The following is a 15926-nucleotide window of genomic DNA, read 5'->3' as shown; positions in this document are numbered from 1 at the left end:
GCACTCCCTGTATATACATATATATATATGTGTGTGTGTGTATGTATATAATATAAATAAATCACAATGTTTTGTTGAGTGTTGCATCCCGAGCACGGCACAGTTGCTAATGGAATATTAGTCTTTTTTCTGATTTGTTTAAAGTGGTATTATCACTTAGTATTATATTTTTTGAATACTTGTGTATAGTGTTTGACCTGCATCCTCTCTAGGTAGTGTGGGATGAGCAGAATTTTTAATTATTAATAAATAATGTATATTGTATGTGTTTTGTTTCCATTTAGCAATTTTTGGTGACATAAATAGTATTAAATTAGACCATGTTTTTTCTTCTCTTACAGATTCGATGTTTGTCAGAAGCTGACCAAAGTAGTCGCGCAGCAGGTATGGTCATGAAATATTTTGTCATGGCTTAGACGAAGACCTATTGTTTTTTACCTTTCGTAATTATGTGATTCAGTATAGCTAAAGAATCTTTGGACTTACAAAGTCACATAGTAGTTAAAGGGACATTAAATGCCTGATGAAAATTGCTGAAACCTACTTTTTCTTATAAATAAAAATAAAATAATCACTGCTGTTTATTTTATCTGTTCCTCTTACCCCAAGCTTTTGAAAGGGATTGTTTTGAAATACAGTGTTGAGGCAGTGCTTGATTTCCTATGTAAGCTGCCATATTGTAGCGTGCGTTACAGGGGCACAGTAGTCACATGACATAGCCTATTGGCTGTTACATACAGTACTACTTAGAGGAATAACATTTGCCTGCAGCGTGTGAGCTGCAGTGTCTGAAGACACATTTATTTCTCAGTCAGGGTGTAAATAGATGTAATTTCTCAGTCTATGTATAAAATATACATTATGCAGCAGGATTTGAATAAAATGCTAAGTACAGTACTTCTGTTTAACTCCCACCCACAGTTTTATTTTTTTCAAACTTCCCACAAGTTTTATGCTCTAAGTAGAGCGGTTCAGGCACTGTTATCATTGTCAATTACTGACATACTCCGGGAGGGGGAGAGGGAGGAGGAAACTCTTACAGAACGGTACGCTGTGAAGTTTATGCAGAAGATATCTGCTTTTCATGACATTTGCTCCTCCTGATAATGTAAATCACTAAGGGCTGACACTCAGCTTAGTGTTAGTTTAGCAAGGATCGTTCTTATGCATTATTTATCAGTGTGATCTACTCCTGTCACACCCTCTGATCACACATGAGTTTGACTGTGTTTCAGCAGAGGGTGTGACAGGAGTAGATCACACTGATAAATAATGCATAAGAACGATCCTTGCTAAACTAACACTAAGCTGAGTGTCAGCCCTTAGTTATTTACATTACCAGGAGGAGCAAAGGTCATGAAAAGCAGATATCTTCTGCATAAACTTCACAGCATACCGTTCTGTGAGAGTTTCCTCCTCCCTCTCCCCCTCCCGGAGTATGTCAGTAATTGACAATGATAACAGTGCCTGAACCGCTCTGCTTAGAGCATAAAACTTGTGGGAAGTTTGAAAAAAATAAATCTGTGGGTGGGAGTTAAACAGAAGTACTGTACTTAGCATTTTATTCAAATCCTGCTGCATAATGTATATTTTATACATAGACTGAGAAATTACATCTATTTACACCCTGACTGAGAAATAAATGTGTCTTCAGACACTGCAGCTCACACGCTGCAGGCAAATGTTATTCCTCTAAGTAGTACTGTATGTAACAGCCAATAGGCTGTGTCATGTGACTACTGTGCCCCTGTAACGCACGCTACAATATGGCAGCTTACATAGGAAATCAAGCACTGCCTCAACACTGTATTTCAAAAAAATCCCTTTCAAAAGCTTGGGGTAAGAGGAGCAGATAAAATAAACAGCAGTGATTATTTTATTTTTATTAATAAGAAAAAGTAGGTTTTGGGGATTTTTAGAAGACAAGTGTTAATGGGTCCCTTTAAATAATTCCATTGAGTTCTACCTATACAGATCCTTCAAACCACAAAAATTCTACAGGCAGTTTAAAAATTATACAAATTTTATTTAACTTAATTAAAACATAGAGATAGGTAAAGCTCCAGATACATTTAACTGTTTACACTCCGTCATTTTTTATAGTTGTTATAAAATAATTCATCTCTATTAGACAGGATAGTAATGATGTTATTGCTACACATAAAAATAAATAATAATTTTCATGTTTATGTTAAAGGGACACTCAAGTCAAAATTAAACCTTAATGATTCAGATAGAGCAGGCAATTTTAAACACAAAATGAATATACGTATATGTATTTGAGATTGGCTGATGGCTGTCACATGATACAGGAGAAGTGGAAATCTACTTTACTTACTGGTCCTTTAACAAAATGATCACATATCTTTAATGGGGTACTAAACCCAAATTTTTTCTTTTATGATTCGGCGAGCATCCAATTTTACATCAACCCAAACTATCGTAACAATAAAATTCCTCAGATTGTATCAATTTACTATTCAGAAAAGTTTAAGATGTCATGCTCTGTGTTTTACCCATCTGTTAATTGAGTTTATAATTTGAATATCCAGTATACTTCCGGTCTCCTCAGTATACTCTTATCTCCTCCTCTTACTGGTCTATTTATAACTTCGATAGCATTCCAGACAAACTTTTTTAAATTTTGGTGATGGTTATCTATAAAATGTTTGGCCATAGATATAGAATTAATATTTCCGAATGCAGGTTCTTAGGTCTTGGGTCGTCATTCTGACATATGGACCCTTACATAGTCTGAGGGACAATCTATACATCCACATAATTAAAACATTTCTCCATTTACATGAGATTTAAAGGTCTGCGTAATTTTAATATTGTCACATGAGCGACAATGTAAATTGCCACCCTTGTATATCACTTTAACCATAAACCAAGCACTTCCCATATTTTTGGGATTGGTACGTAACATACTAGTGGATAGTGTATTGTTTAATGTCTTTTCCTTTGAATATATGGACCTACATCCCTCTTCTATTGTTTGTTTAAAACAGGGGTCTCAAGCTCATTGCTTCCGGGGAGCCACTAGCTAAGTGTTCTTCTCCCATGGGGGCCTCTTGAACAGAGTGAGTGCTCTGGGACTGGATATACTAGAAACTGGAACTAACATTATTTAACCAAGTAGTAGTGCATGGTAGGAGCTGTAGTCCACAATAGACATACACAGTGTATATTTATCTATCGCCAAGTGAAGTGAGCATTCTGGAACTGAATAAAAAGTGACATTTATCCAAGCAGTGTATAATGGGGAGCCTACACTGGACAAAGCATGCTTGTCTTTATATTTATCTTGTCAGTGCATGTATAGAACATCAAAAAATTGATTGGGACACATTAATAAATTACATAATAAACAAGGGAGGGCCAGATTAAACTACCCTGAGGGCCACAAATGGCCCCAGGGCCTGAGACCACTGTTTTAAAAGCACTGTCACCATAAACAATAGTGAGATACTTTTCAACATGTGAGAAATGAGCAGTATCACACTGTGTATATGGAACATAAATATAAGAGCCAAATACAGTCAATGACCAATGTGGACAATAAGGAAAGTAAGCGGTCACTCAGTATACTTGACACGGCGGTCACAGAAAATCATAAATATGATAAATTAGACTGTCACGTCTCGGGCTTCACCCGTACTTACGCGGAGTAGTGTCGGCCCTTATCCTGATGCTCCTGTCAGTGCAGGCTTGAGACTCCTATGTCCTCTCCAGGTGGGCGAAGAAACCTGAATCCGGGTAGAGGGACAGCTACGCAATTAAGAGCGACCGTCAAACTCACCTCTTCCTTGGTTCAACTACAGCGCGGGTACGGGACTTCTACCGGACGTGACCAGATGTGACGTCAGCTTCTCCGGTGTTTCCTTTAAATAATCCTCCTCAGCAAGCGGCTCCAAGGCACAGTGTAAAGCTCTACCTTAACTCTGGGACCAGTAGCGTCGGGCTCCTCACAGCCCTTAGTAATGAAATAGAAAAAATATAGTGGCAAGAGTCCCAAGAGATGGATAAAAAAACAGGCTTTATTAAATCAAATTAAAAAACAAAAAACAGCGAAAAAGTGTCTAAAAGACTTAAGAGAAGAATGAGTAGATCAGTCTTAAGCGTTTCGGCTAGCTGTTGCCGTAATCATAGACTGTAGCAAACAAACATTCTGAAGTCTATATATTCAAGTGCAATCAATTGCTTAATTAATTAAACTAATTCAGCTGTATTCTAGCAAGCAGAGAACAACAATGTTATAGGTGAAACAGAAAGCATTGATACTAACAGCTACATGTAGCCATTATCAGTAATCTATTACAAAGGCATGTTGTGCAGACAGACAAAATTTAGAGGAACATAAAAAATTATTAAATACAATGGTTGTTTTGATATACATATATATAAAGCTCTTATTTTAGAGAGTGATATACAAAATTTACAATAAACCATTTTATATAAAATTTAAATCAACCTCTATATACATATAGGGATATATTTTAATCTTATGGACCAGATTCGAACCTGCAACCAGTGTGTTCAGGGGCAGTTGACTTAACCACTAGGCCATAGCAGCCCAACTATATAACTTGAATTGAGAGCAAGGGCTTAAAGGAGACAATTAGAGTGGTTTCGATGTTTCTTGGACATACTTGACATTTTGTTAGATTTAGTTTAGGAAATACTATAATATTAAGCAATATTATATCATTTAGTATAGGTTACAGTGAAACAACAGTAGAGTTATAATCAGAGAAAACAAAAATAAACAATTCCTGAGTAATAATACAGACTATAAATAAACTGTATAAAATAACTTACATAGGAAATATATATAACCACAATGAACAAGAGAAATATTTTTCTCATAGACTAGACTTCATGTGTATAGATAAACACATTTATATATATATACATATGTCTTATATTTAACTCCAGAAATTAATAAGGTCAAACTCTGAATTAAATCCGTATGGGACCTGGGTCTTAAGTTTAAACATCCAATAGACTTCTTGTCTTCCCAAAATTTTGGACCTATCACCTCCTCTCACTGGGGTATATTGAGGCTATTAAGACCCCAGTGAGAGGAGGTGATAGGTCCAAAATTTTGGGAAGACAAGAAGTCTATTGGATGTTTAAACTTAAGACCCAGGTCCCATACGGATTTAATTCAGAGTTTGACCTTATTAATTTCTGGAGTTAAATATAAGACATATGTATATATATATAAATGTGTTTATCTATACACATGAAGTCTAGTCTATGAGAAAAATATTTCTCTTGTTCATTGTGGTTATATATATTTCCTATGTAAGTTATTTTATACAGTTTATTTATAGTCTGTATTATTACTCAGGAATTGTTTATTTTTGTTTTCTCTGATTATAACTCTACTGTTGTTTCACTGTAACCTATACTAAATGATATAATATTGCTTAATATTATAGTATTTCCTAAACTAAATCTAACAAAATGTCAAGTATGTCCAAGAAACATCGAAACCACTCTAATTGTCTCCTTTAAGCCCTTGCTCTCAATTCAAGTTATATAGTTGGGCTGCTATGGCCTAGTGGTTAAGTCAACTGCCCCTGAACACACTGGTTGCAGGTTCGAATCTGGTCCATAAGATTAAAATATATCCCTATATGTATATAGAGGTTGATTTAAATTTTATATAAAATGGTTTATTGTAAATTTTGTATATCACTCTCTAAAATAAGAGCTTTATATATATGTATATCAAAACAACCATTGTATTTAATAATTTTTTATGTTCCTCTAAATTTTGTCTGTCTGCACAACATGCCTTTGTAATAGATTACTGATAATGGCTACATGTAGCTGTTAGTATCAATGCTTTCTGTTTCACCTATAACATTGTTGTTCTCTGCTTGCTAGAATACAGCTGAATTAGTTTAATTAATTAAGCAATTGATTGCACTTGAATATATAGACTTCAGAATGTTTGTTTGCTACAGTCTATGATTACGGCAACAGCTAGCCGAAACGCGTAAGACTGATCTACTCATTCTTCTCTTAAGTCTTTTAGACACTTTTTCGCTGTTTTTTGTTTTTTAATTTGATTTAATAAAGCCTGTTTTTTTATCCATCTCTTGGGACTCTTGCCACTATATTTTTTCTATACTTTTCAACAATATTGCAAATTTTATAGTATTTGTTAGACAACTGTTAGAATTTTTTTTTTTTTTTCTCTAATAATGACTCTTTATTGTATTATTTTATTATCCTACCTGATTTACATTAAAGAAGCAGACAATTGAACTTGCATTAAACAATTCAAAGCCAACCCATTTAACACAAGCAATCATATGCCTGAATTATGTTTTTAGCCAGAAATGTATTTAAGCCATTTTTAAATTTATAACATCTGCCTTGGAATAAATGGTGCTTCTGACAAGTCTTAAATATTTTTATATAGAGTAATTATTTTACCTCAAGCGCCTTTTGAAATGTCCCTAGAACTACACCTAATACTCAAGGGGAGGTCTTACCAGGGATTTAGATAGCATCAGAATTATGCTATTTTCCCCTTACATCTAGGTCTCTTAATTCATGCTAGTATCTTATTATCCTTGGAAGCTGCTGCCTTGCATTGCACACTTATTTTAAACTTATCTATAAGTATGCCTAAATCTTTTTCCTCCTCGGTTTTGCTAGTCTATTACCATTTGAATAATAGGTAGCCTGCACATTTTTATTTCAAAAATTTAGAAACTTAAATTTACCAGTAATAAATCTCATTTGCCATTTAACAGCCCATTCTTCCAATTTTTTTGTTGTAAATTCCTTTGCAATGCAATTTCATCCTACACAGACCTCATCACTTTATATAACTTTGTATCACCTGTAAAAATAGAAATGTTGCTATTTAATCCTTCCTCCAAGTAATTTATAAATATATTAAAAGAACAGAGCCCAGCTTGTACCCTGGGGGGGACCCCACTAATTAATTTTGTCAAATCTGAGTACAGTCCATTTACTACAACATGTTGCTCCCTGTCTTTTATCCAGTTATTTATCCATGAGCTAACATTTTCAACTATTCCTATTCCCCTAATGTTGTACAATAATCTATCATGTTGCTTCAAAAGACTTTACAAAATCCAAGTACACCACATCAACTCATTCACCTTTATCTATATTTTTGCTTAGCTCCTCGTTCAATTAGATTTGCTTAAAATGATCTATTACTCATTAAATAATGGATAAACTCTGTCCAGGACTAAAGCTTATACATGCATCCCAAATGGCAAGTGCTAATTTAGTTGTTTGACAATCCTTTTACCTGCGTGTGAGTAGATCACCTAGAACATGCCCGCTTAGGTAACGGGATATACTTCTACACTAGCCCCCTTTCACTTGCTCCTTTCACTGCCTTAAGTTGGTTCTCGTGAAAAGTCCAGTCACCAATATTCAGAGCCCAAAATTAATATAGTTTAATAGTGCAGACTTTCAGCTTTCCCTTACTCCAGCAATCCGTGCTGTGATAAGGTGCCGACTTTCGGTGTGTAGCGCCACACCAAAAGATACACCCTCCTTTGGACGGCAGCAGCTGTTCTCTGATAGGTAGTTCACCCTTCCATCGCACAGATTGTCCAATCACAAGTTGGGAGAATCATATGTATCAAAAACGTAGTAGCATATTCGAAACACAGCAGACAGCATACCACATTGCCACCAGTAGGGGATATCTCAACAGCCTGACGCGTTTCGGCCCGTGGCCGTACTCCTAGCTGATAAAATTGTTAAAACACACACCCCTTTTAAAGGGCTTGATATCCTTCTATTGGTCCTACATTTACAGACATTTTAACCCCTTGGTTACATATTAAGTGTTTAAAGAATATCAAGATTACATCTCAACTCTTACTACGGATCTTGATCTATCATTATGATAGTTTTAATACATTTCTGCTTCTCTGCATAAACCTATATCATACAGTTTAGAGCAGACATCCTCAAACTTGGCCCTCCAGAGGTTTTGGAACTACATTTCCCATATCAGCTGGTTGAGCATCATGGGAAATGTAGTTCCAAAACCTCTATAGGGCCAAGTTTGAGGAAGTCTGGTTTAGAGTATACCCACATCATATACCCATCATATACCAGTACATAGAGATAACATTTATCTAGAGTAACTTGCATCTTACAATATATGGTTTCTACTCAAGTGATCCATAATACCCATAATGTACTACTAATACAAATTAATTATTAGTTAATAATAATGATCAGGAATAATAATAATAAGGAATAATAATAATCAAGAAACATTGATAGGTTACAGTGTTGCATCCTCCTTAGATATTTGCAGATGAAATGTATGTAAATATTGATCAGAAAACAATATTCTATACAATAAATAAAGATATAATACATTATAATACACTTCATTTCATTTTCTACTTGTGATAAAGATATATCAAAAACACAAAACCATATTGTTACATCCCTCCATAGTGTGCTACCAGAAATGTATTGGGTTATAGATCAAATTCAGGCCATCAGGCATTCTGGTCTTTAACTTATAGATCCAGTATACGTCCCATTTTCCTAAAAGTTTTTCCCTGTGTCCTTCCTGAATAGGTGGAAGATCTCTATCAATTGCTTTCCATTTAAAGGAATCTGTATTCCTTTAAATTTGATGTTGATTTTGCATATGAAGATGAACTAATGTGATATAGGTTTATGCAGAGAAGCAGAAATGTATTAAAACTTTCATAATGATAGGTCAAGATCTGTAGTAAGAGTTGAGATGTAATCTTGATATGCTTGAAACGCTTAATTTGTAACCAAGGGGTTAACATTTCTCCTTTAGAACAATGGAAGGGTTTTTACTCAATCTCTTCATAGTTCCCCCAAAAAAGAGGGAACTTTTTCTACCTGTTCTAGATTTAAAGATTTTAAACAAGTTTGTAAGTAATCCAACTTTGAAAATGGAAACTATCAGGCTTATACTTCCTATTATTAGTCAGTCACTATATGTCCACAATATACTTAAATGATGCCTATCTGCATGTTCCTATTCATTTGGATAATCACTGGTTACTGAGGTTTACCTTTCTGGACAAACATCAGTTTGTAGTTCTTCCATTTGGTCTGGCCACTGCATCAAAAATCTTTACAAAAGTTCTGTGTGCCTTGATCTCAGGAGATTTCAGTATTCCTCTGTTTGGATGATATCTTTGTTCAAGCTCCATCTATACATTTTAGAATGAAGGCTTCATTGTAATCTACCTATTCTAAACTAATGCCTCTGGGTGCATAGGAAGCTGGCATTTTTCGGTTACCTTGGTGTTATTTGTCTTTCCTACTGTCTGTTCTTTTCAATGCATGTTTAAAACAATATAGCCACACCTTGAAGATTATCTTAACCAATCAAATCATTTTAGGTCCAGTTGATAAATCTCAGAAAATGGACATAGAATGTATACATCCTTTGAAGTTCCAGGAAAGATATGATGTTGTTATGGTACTGTATTGTTTGTTTTGTCAGGCCCCTGGTTATTTTGTCCAAATCCTTTGAAGTTCTGTTCAGAGAGAGATCATCTGTTGTACTCCAGTCTCACCTACTCTTATTGTTAGTACAAACTTCCATGAAGATACCATCCAGTCTCACTTGTTCTTAAGAAACTGGTTTAGAGATTCAGGCTAAATCCAACCAAAAATAGTAATTCAACAAGAAATTGTAAATGATGAAATGATATGTAATACCCCCTTCTTTGTTTCTTAATGACACATGTGTACTTGTTGTGCTGGAACAGCAACACGTCCTTATCAGATCCGTGGCTTTATTAACAAGAAATTGTAATCCAACAAGAAGTTATAATGGTAGCAGTAACATGTCCTTTTCAGATTTCTGACTTTATCAGTGTGGGATATAGATATTCAGAGTTATGACTGAAACTACCTTATGTGTATATATCTAAATTCTCTAATCATGTGTCGAGCCTTCGGTGTCATATGCTTAGCATGCTATAAAGAATGTGTGTAACAAAACATACAAATCCATATACAATAAATATTTAAAAACTAAAGAATTTTTTTAAAAAAAAGAGTTAACAAGGATCAAGAGCATATACATCACATAATAAGACTGATATAAAGAGATATTTTTTTGTAACTGAACCAAAGTCTGCTATCAATAATAAAGTGTTATTTGTTTTCTCATTGCACTAGAAAACATACTTGTTTCATTGAATGGATGCACCACAAAATGTGCAATGCATGTCTCAATATTAAGGCAAGATTTAACTTATGTAAGATGAGTATAGATAAATATTCAGCAACAATATAAATCAGACCAAACCTAGTACTCATTTTTTTCATTCCTACTTTGCACCATTTACATAGCATAATACTTTATTGCTACATAGGTAACCCAGTTGTCTAGCAGATATAATAAAAACACTACTCATTGTTAAATATTATTCAGTGGAAGCAGGATCATGATCTTGTTGAAACACAATTTCTTGAAAATAAAATATATACATATACACACATTACCATACATTAAATGAATGCTGTCACTTCATACATTTACCCCTATTATCCAGTTACAATTATTTTGCTTTATATTATACATTCTTGGTTTACACACCTTTAACAATGTAAGTTAAATTAAATGACCATTAAAAACAGTAGAATTGCAAGTAACAACTGGAATGACATACGGATAGAGATAGGAAAGATACTAGCAACCCAATTGGAAAATAACCAATTTTTATTTAATAGAGTACCTAAAATAAAGTGTAAATTAAGATCAATGTTACTATACATTATGTTAAGTTGTGCTAAACAGCTAATACCAAGGTTATGGAAAAGCACAAGAGTTCCTAAGGTGCAAGAGTGGAGGGAACAGGTATCAAGGCTATTATCCCTAGAAAAATACCACTATCAGCAAATCAGCCGTATTGAAGAATAACATTCCATACATTTTTTGTGGGAAGAATATATGGGGGCGATAAAGGTGCAATCTAAATGAGAATAAAAACATACTAGAAATTTATGGGGTAGTGAGTTTGGGAGACGTATCACAGATACCTACAACAGAGGGTCTCGATTAGTCCTCTTTAGATGTGATTGATAGAAATATTTACTGCTAACTTCATTAACTTGTATGATGAAAACCTAATAAAAACTTAAATATAAAAAAAAAGAAAGAATTGCAAGTAACACATGCATTATAAAAAGATAATGTGATATCACTTACTCTGAATTTCAAATAAGCAGTAGATTATTCAGATTTCTTTTCCTTCATTTAATGGCACCCTGTATCTTGTGAAAGCTATCAGCCAATCTCAGATTAAGTATATGTTTACACATGCTCAGTAATAGCTGGTGCCTCAGAAAGGTTGCATTAAAAAAGACTGTGTAAAATTTGATAATGGAAGGAAGTAAATTGAAAAGTCTCTTAAAACTGCATGTTCTATCTGAATCATGAAAGTTTAATTTTGAATTTAGTGTCTCTTTAAATTACTTTAGCATCTCCTGACATCCCAGTTATTGCAGATTATTGTATTTGTTTATACTTAATAAAATGTATTCTTACCTGATAAATTTCTTTCCGGACTTGGAGAGTCCACAACGTCATTCCAATTACTAGTGGGGATATTCACTCCTGGCCAGAAGGAGGAGGCAAAGAGCACCCCAGCAAAGCTGTTAAGTGTCACTTCCCTTACCCTAACCCCCAGTCATTGAGCCGAAGGGAAATGGAAAAGAAGATAACACAAAGGTGTAGAGGTGCCTGAGGTTTAGTAAAAAATTACTGTCTAATCTTAAGGGTGGGGTCGTGGACTCTCCATGTCCGGAAAGAACGAAATTTATCAGGTAAGTATACATTTTATTTTCTAAGACATAGAGAGTCCACAACATCATTCCAATTACTAGTGGGAACCAATACCAAAGCTAGAGGACACGGAATGAACAGGGATGGAGAACAAGACAGGTAGAACTAAACAGAAGGTACCACCGCTTGAAGAACCTTTCTCCCAAAAGAGGCCTCAGCCGAGGCAAAAGTATCAAATTTAGAAAAGTATGCAGAAAGGACCATGTTGCCGCCTTGCAAATCTGTTCCACACAAGCTTCATTTTTGAAAGCCCAAGAAGAGGAGACAGCCCTAGCGGAATGAGCTTTAATTTTCTCAGGAGGCTGCTGTTCAGCAGTCTGATAAGCAAAACGAATCATACTTCTCAACCAGAGGGAAGTAGAAGGGGTCTTCTGACCATTATGCTTTCCAGAGAAACAAACAAACAGGGCAGAAGACTGGCTAAAATAATAATATAGCCTTAATAGCCTGTAAGTAAAATTTGAGAGCATGCACAACATCCAAGTTATGCAACAGATGTTCCTTATGAGAAGAAGGATTAGGACAGAGAGAAGGAACAACAATTTCCTGATTAATATTTCTATCCGAAACCACCTTAGGAAGAAACCCCAATTTAGTACAAAGGACCACCTTATCTGCATGAAAAATAATTTAAGGCAAATTACACTGCAAAGCAGAGAGTTCGGAAACTATCCGAGCTGAAAAAATAGCGATAAGAAACAAAGCCTTCCAAGATAACGGCTTAATATCTATGCAATGCATTGGCTAAAACGGAGCCTGCTGAAAAACTCTTAATAACTAGGTTAAGGCTCCAAGGAGAAGGAACAGGTTTAAAACACAAGCCTGATTCTGACCAGGGCCTGACAGACGCTTTGTGTAACAGAAAAGATAATGCAGAAATCTGACCTTTCAGAGAACTGACTGGCAACACTTTCTCCAGACCATCCTGGAAAAAAACGACAAAAATCTAGGAATCCTGACCCTACTCCAAGAGTAGCCCTTCGATTTACAACAATAAAGATATTTACGCCATACCTTATGGTAAATTTTACAGGTAACAGGCTTTCAATGACTCAGAAAACCCACGCTTAGTCAGAACTAAGTGTTGAATCTCCAAGCAGTAAGCTTCAGAGAAACGAGATTTGGATGGAGGAAAGGACCCTGAGTTAGGTTCTTCCTCAGAGGTGACCTCCAAGAAGGAAGAGATGACATTTTCACTAGGTCTGCATACCAGATCCTGCGAGGCCATGCAGGAGCTATTGGGATTACAGACACTCTCTCCTGTTTGATGCGAGCAATGACTTGTGGAAGGAGCGCAAACAGAGGAAACCAGTATGCTAGACCAAAATCCCAAGGAACCGCCAGAGCATCTATTAGGACGGCCTGAGGATTTCTTGATCTTGAACCGTACCTTGGAAGCTTGGCGTTCTGACGAGAGGGCATCAGATCCAACTCCGGCACCCCCCCACTTAAGGGTTAACCTGGAGAACACCTCCGGATGGAGAGCCCACTCCCTGGGATGAAAGGTCTGTCTGCTCAGAAAATCCGCCTCCCAGTTGTCCACTCCTGGAATGTGGATGGCAGATAGAAGACAATTGTGAGCTTCCGCCCACTGAATAATCCGAGTCACCTCTTTCATGGCCAAGGAACTCAGAGTTCCTCCCTGGTGGTTGATATAAACCACTTAGGTAATGTTGTCCAACTGGAACCTGATAAACCGTGCTAAGGACAATTGAGGCCAAGCCATCAGAGCATTGAAGATCGCTCTCAACTCCAAGACGTTTATGTGGAGAGAAGACTCCTCCCGAGTCCATAGGCCCTGAGCCTTCAACAAGCCCCAAACTGCCTCACAGCCAAGCAGACTGGCGTCCGTGGTCACAATCACCCAGGAGGGTCTCCAGAAGCATGTGCCCTGAGACAGATGATCCTGAGAAATCCACCACCTCTTGTCAACTGGTCCAGATCTATCCTCTGAGACAGATCCCAATGGTCTCTGTTCCATTGTCTGAGCATGCATAATTGTAGAGCTCTCAAATGGAATTGAGCAAAGGGAATGATGTCCATGGCAGCGACCATCAGACCACTTACCTCCATGCATTGAGCCACAGATGGCCGAACAGTAGACTGTAGAGAGAGACAAGAAGAGAGAAGTTTGGATTTTCTGACCTCCGTCAGAAAAATCTTCATAGTTAGGGAATCTATGATGGTACCTAAGAAACACACCCTTGTAGCTGGTACAAGGGAACACTTTTCCAGATTCAGTTTCCATCCGTGGGAACGTAGAAAAGACAAGACAATCTCTGTATGAGAGTTTGCTTGTGGAAAAGATGGCGCCTGAACCAATATGTCATCTAGGTAAGGCGCCACTGCAATTCCCTGAAACCTTACAACTGCCAAGAGAGCCCCCATAACCTTTGAGAAAATTCTGGGAGCTGTGACAAGGCCAAACGGAAGAGCAACAAACTGAAAGTGCTTGTCTAGAAAAGCAAGTCTCAGGAACTGGTGATGATCCCTGTGGATGGGAACATGAATATACGCGTCCTTCAGGTCTATGGTCGTCATGAACTGACCCTCTGGGACCAAAGGGAAATTGGAACGAATGGTTTCCATTTTGACGGACGGTACCCTGAGAACTTGTTGAGGGACTTTAGGTCTAAAATATTTCGAAATGTTCCCTCTTTTTTTGGGAACCACAAAGAGATTTGAATAGAATCCTAGACATTTTTTTCCTCACTGGAACAATAACTCCCAGGGAGCGAAGGTCTTAAATGCAGCTTAAGAATGCCTCTCTTTTTGCCTGGTCCGCAGATAACCATGAGAGGAGAAATCTGCCCCTGGGAGGACGAGATTTGAATTCTATTTTGTAACCCCGAGATACTATGTCCACAGCCCAAGGATCTGGGACATCTCATATCTACGCTTGATGAAACAAGGAAAGTCTGCCCCACCACTTGATCCAATCCTGGACCAGGGGCAAACCCTTCATGCAGACTTAGTCTCATATGAGGGCTTTTTTGATTGCTTCCCCTTATTCCAAGCCTGATTTGGTCTCCAAGAGGACTTGGACTGTTCCTGCTTGGAGGAGGGAGAGGAAGACTTTTGACTTTTGAGGTTACGAAAGGAACGAAAATTAGAAATCTGACGTCCCTTTCCACCCGTAATTTCAGAAATGATCTCCACCAGACCATGACCACACAGTCTCTTACCCTTGTAAGGTTGCAACAGGAGCTTGGATTTGGAGGTAACATCAGCTGACCAAGATTTCAGCCACAGAGCCCTGCGGGCTAGGACAGTGAAGCCAGACATTTTGGCTTCTAGTCTAATGACTTGCATGTTAGCATCAGAGATAAAGGAATTGGCTAGTTTGAGAGCCTTAATCCTATCTTGGATCTCCTCCAACTGAGTCTCCTCTAAAATCAATTCAGACAAAGCATCGCACCAATTAGATGTTGCACTTGATACTGTGGGAATTCAAACTGCAGGTTGCCATTGTAGACCCTAATTAACATACATTTTATTTAAATAAGCATCCAGCTTTTTGTCCATGGGATCCTTAAAGGGCCATGATACCCAAATGTTGAAACACTTGAAAGTGATGCAGCCTAGCTGTAAAAAGCTGACTAGAAAATATCACCTGAACATCTCTATGTAAAAAAGAAAGATATTTTGCCTCAAAAGTTCCCCAGTAGCCACATCCCATTGTAAAAGACTTCTAAGCAGCAAATCAGTATTTCTGTCCTGGGACAGCTAAGGGAGTGAGCTTTCATGCACACTCATCTTATTTCCCTATTCAGTTTAAGAAAGGTTACTATGAAATCTCATGAGAGTTAAGTGACATCTCATGAGATCACAGTAAAAGAGTTTATGACCTCAACACTGTAGATGCTGATTGGCTATTGTTCATTTCTTCATTTTTTTTTTTTTTATTTTTTTTTACCTGCAACTGGGCAGCAGCTGAGTATTACTTTTTACACAGAACTTACTCTGCTGAGCTGAGGAAGTTGTGAGGTAAAATATCTTCCTTTTTTACATAGAGATGCTCAGGTAATATTTTCCTGTCAGCTTTTTACAGTTATAC

General features: G+C 36.8%; 1 protein-coding gene across 11 annotated transcripts in view; it reads left to right on the top strand.

The window, feature by feature from the left end:
* LOC128660491 (NKAP family protein CG6066) overlaps positions 1-15926 on the top strand; it is a 739752-nt gene that overhangs the window by 276665 nt on the left and 447161 nt on the right. For all 11 annotated transcript variants that reach the window (XM_053714374.1, XM_053714373.1, XM_053714371.1 and 8 more), the window contains one exon: positions 342-384. In XM_053714374.1, the coding sequence (XP_053570349.1) occupies positions 342-384 (43 nt within the window). The remainder of the gene's footprint in view (positions 1-341; positions 385-15926) is intronic.

This window comes from Bombina bombina, chromosome 5 (genome assembly GCF_027579735.1).
Source record: "Bombina bombina isolate aBomBom1 chromosome 5, aBomBom1.pri, whole genome shotgun sequence".
Taxonomy (NCBI): Eukaryota; Metazoa; Chordata; class Amphibia; order Anura; family Bombinatoridae; genus Bombina; species Bombina bombina.
Note: the sequence above shows the minus strand (reverse complement) of the source record. Positions and strands in the feature narration are given on the sequence as shown.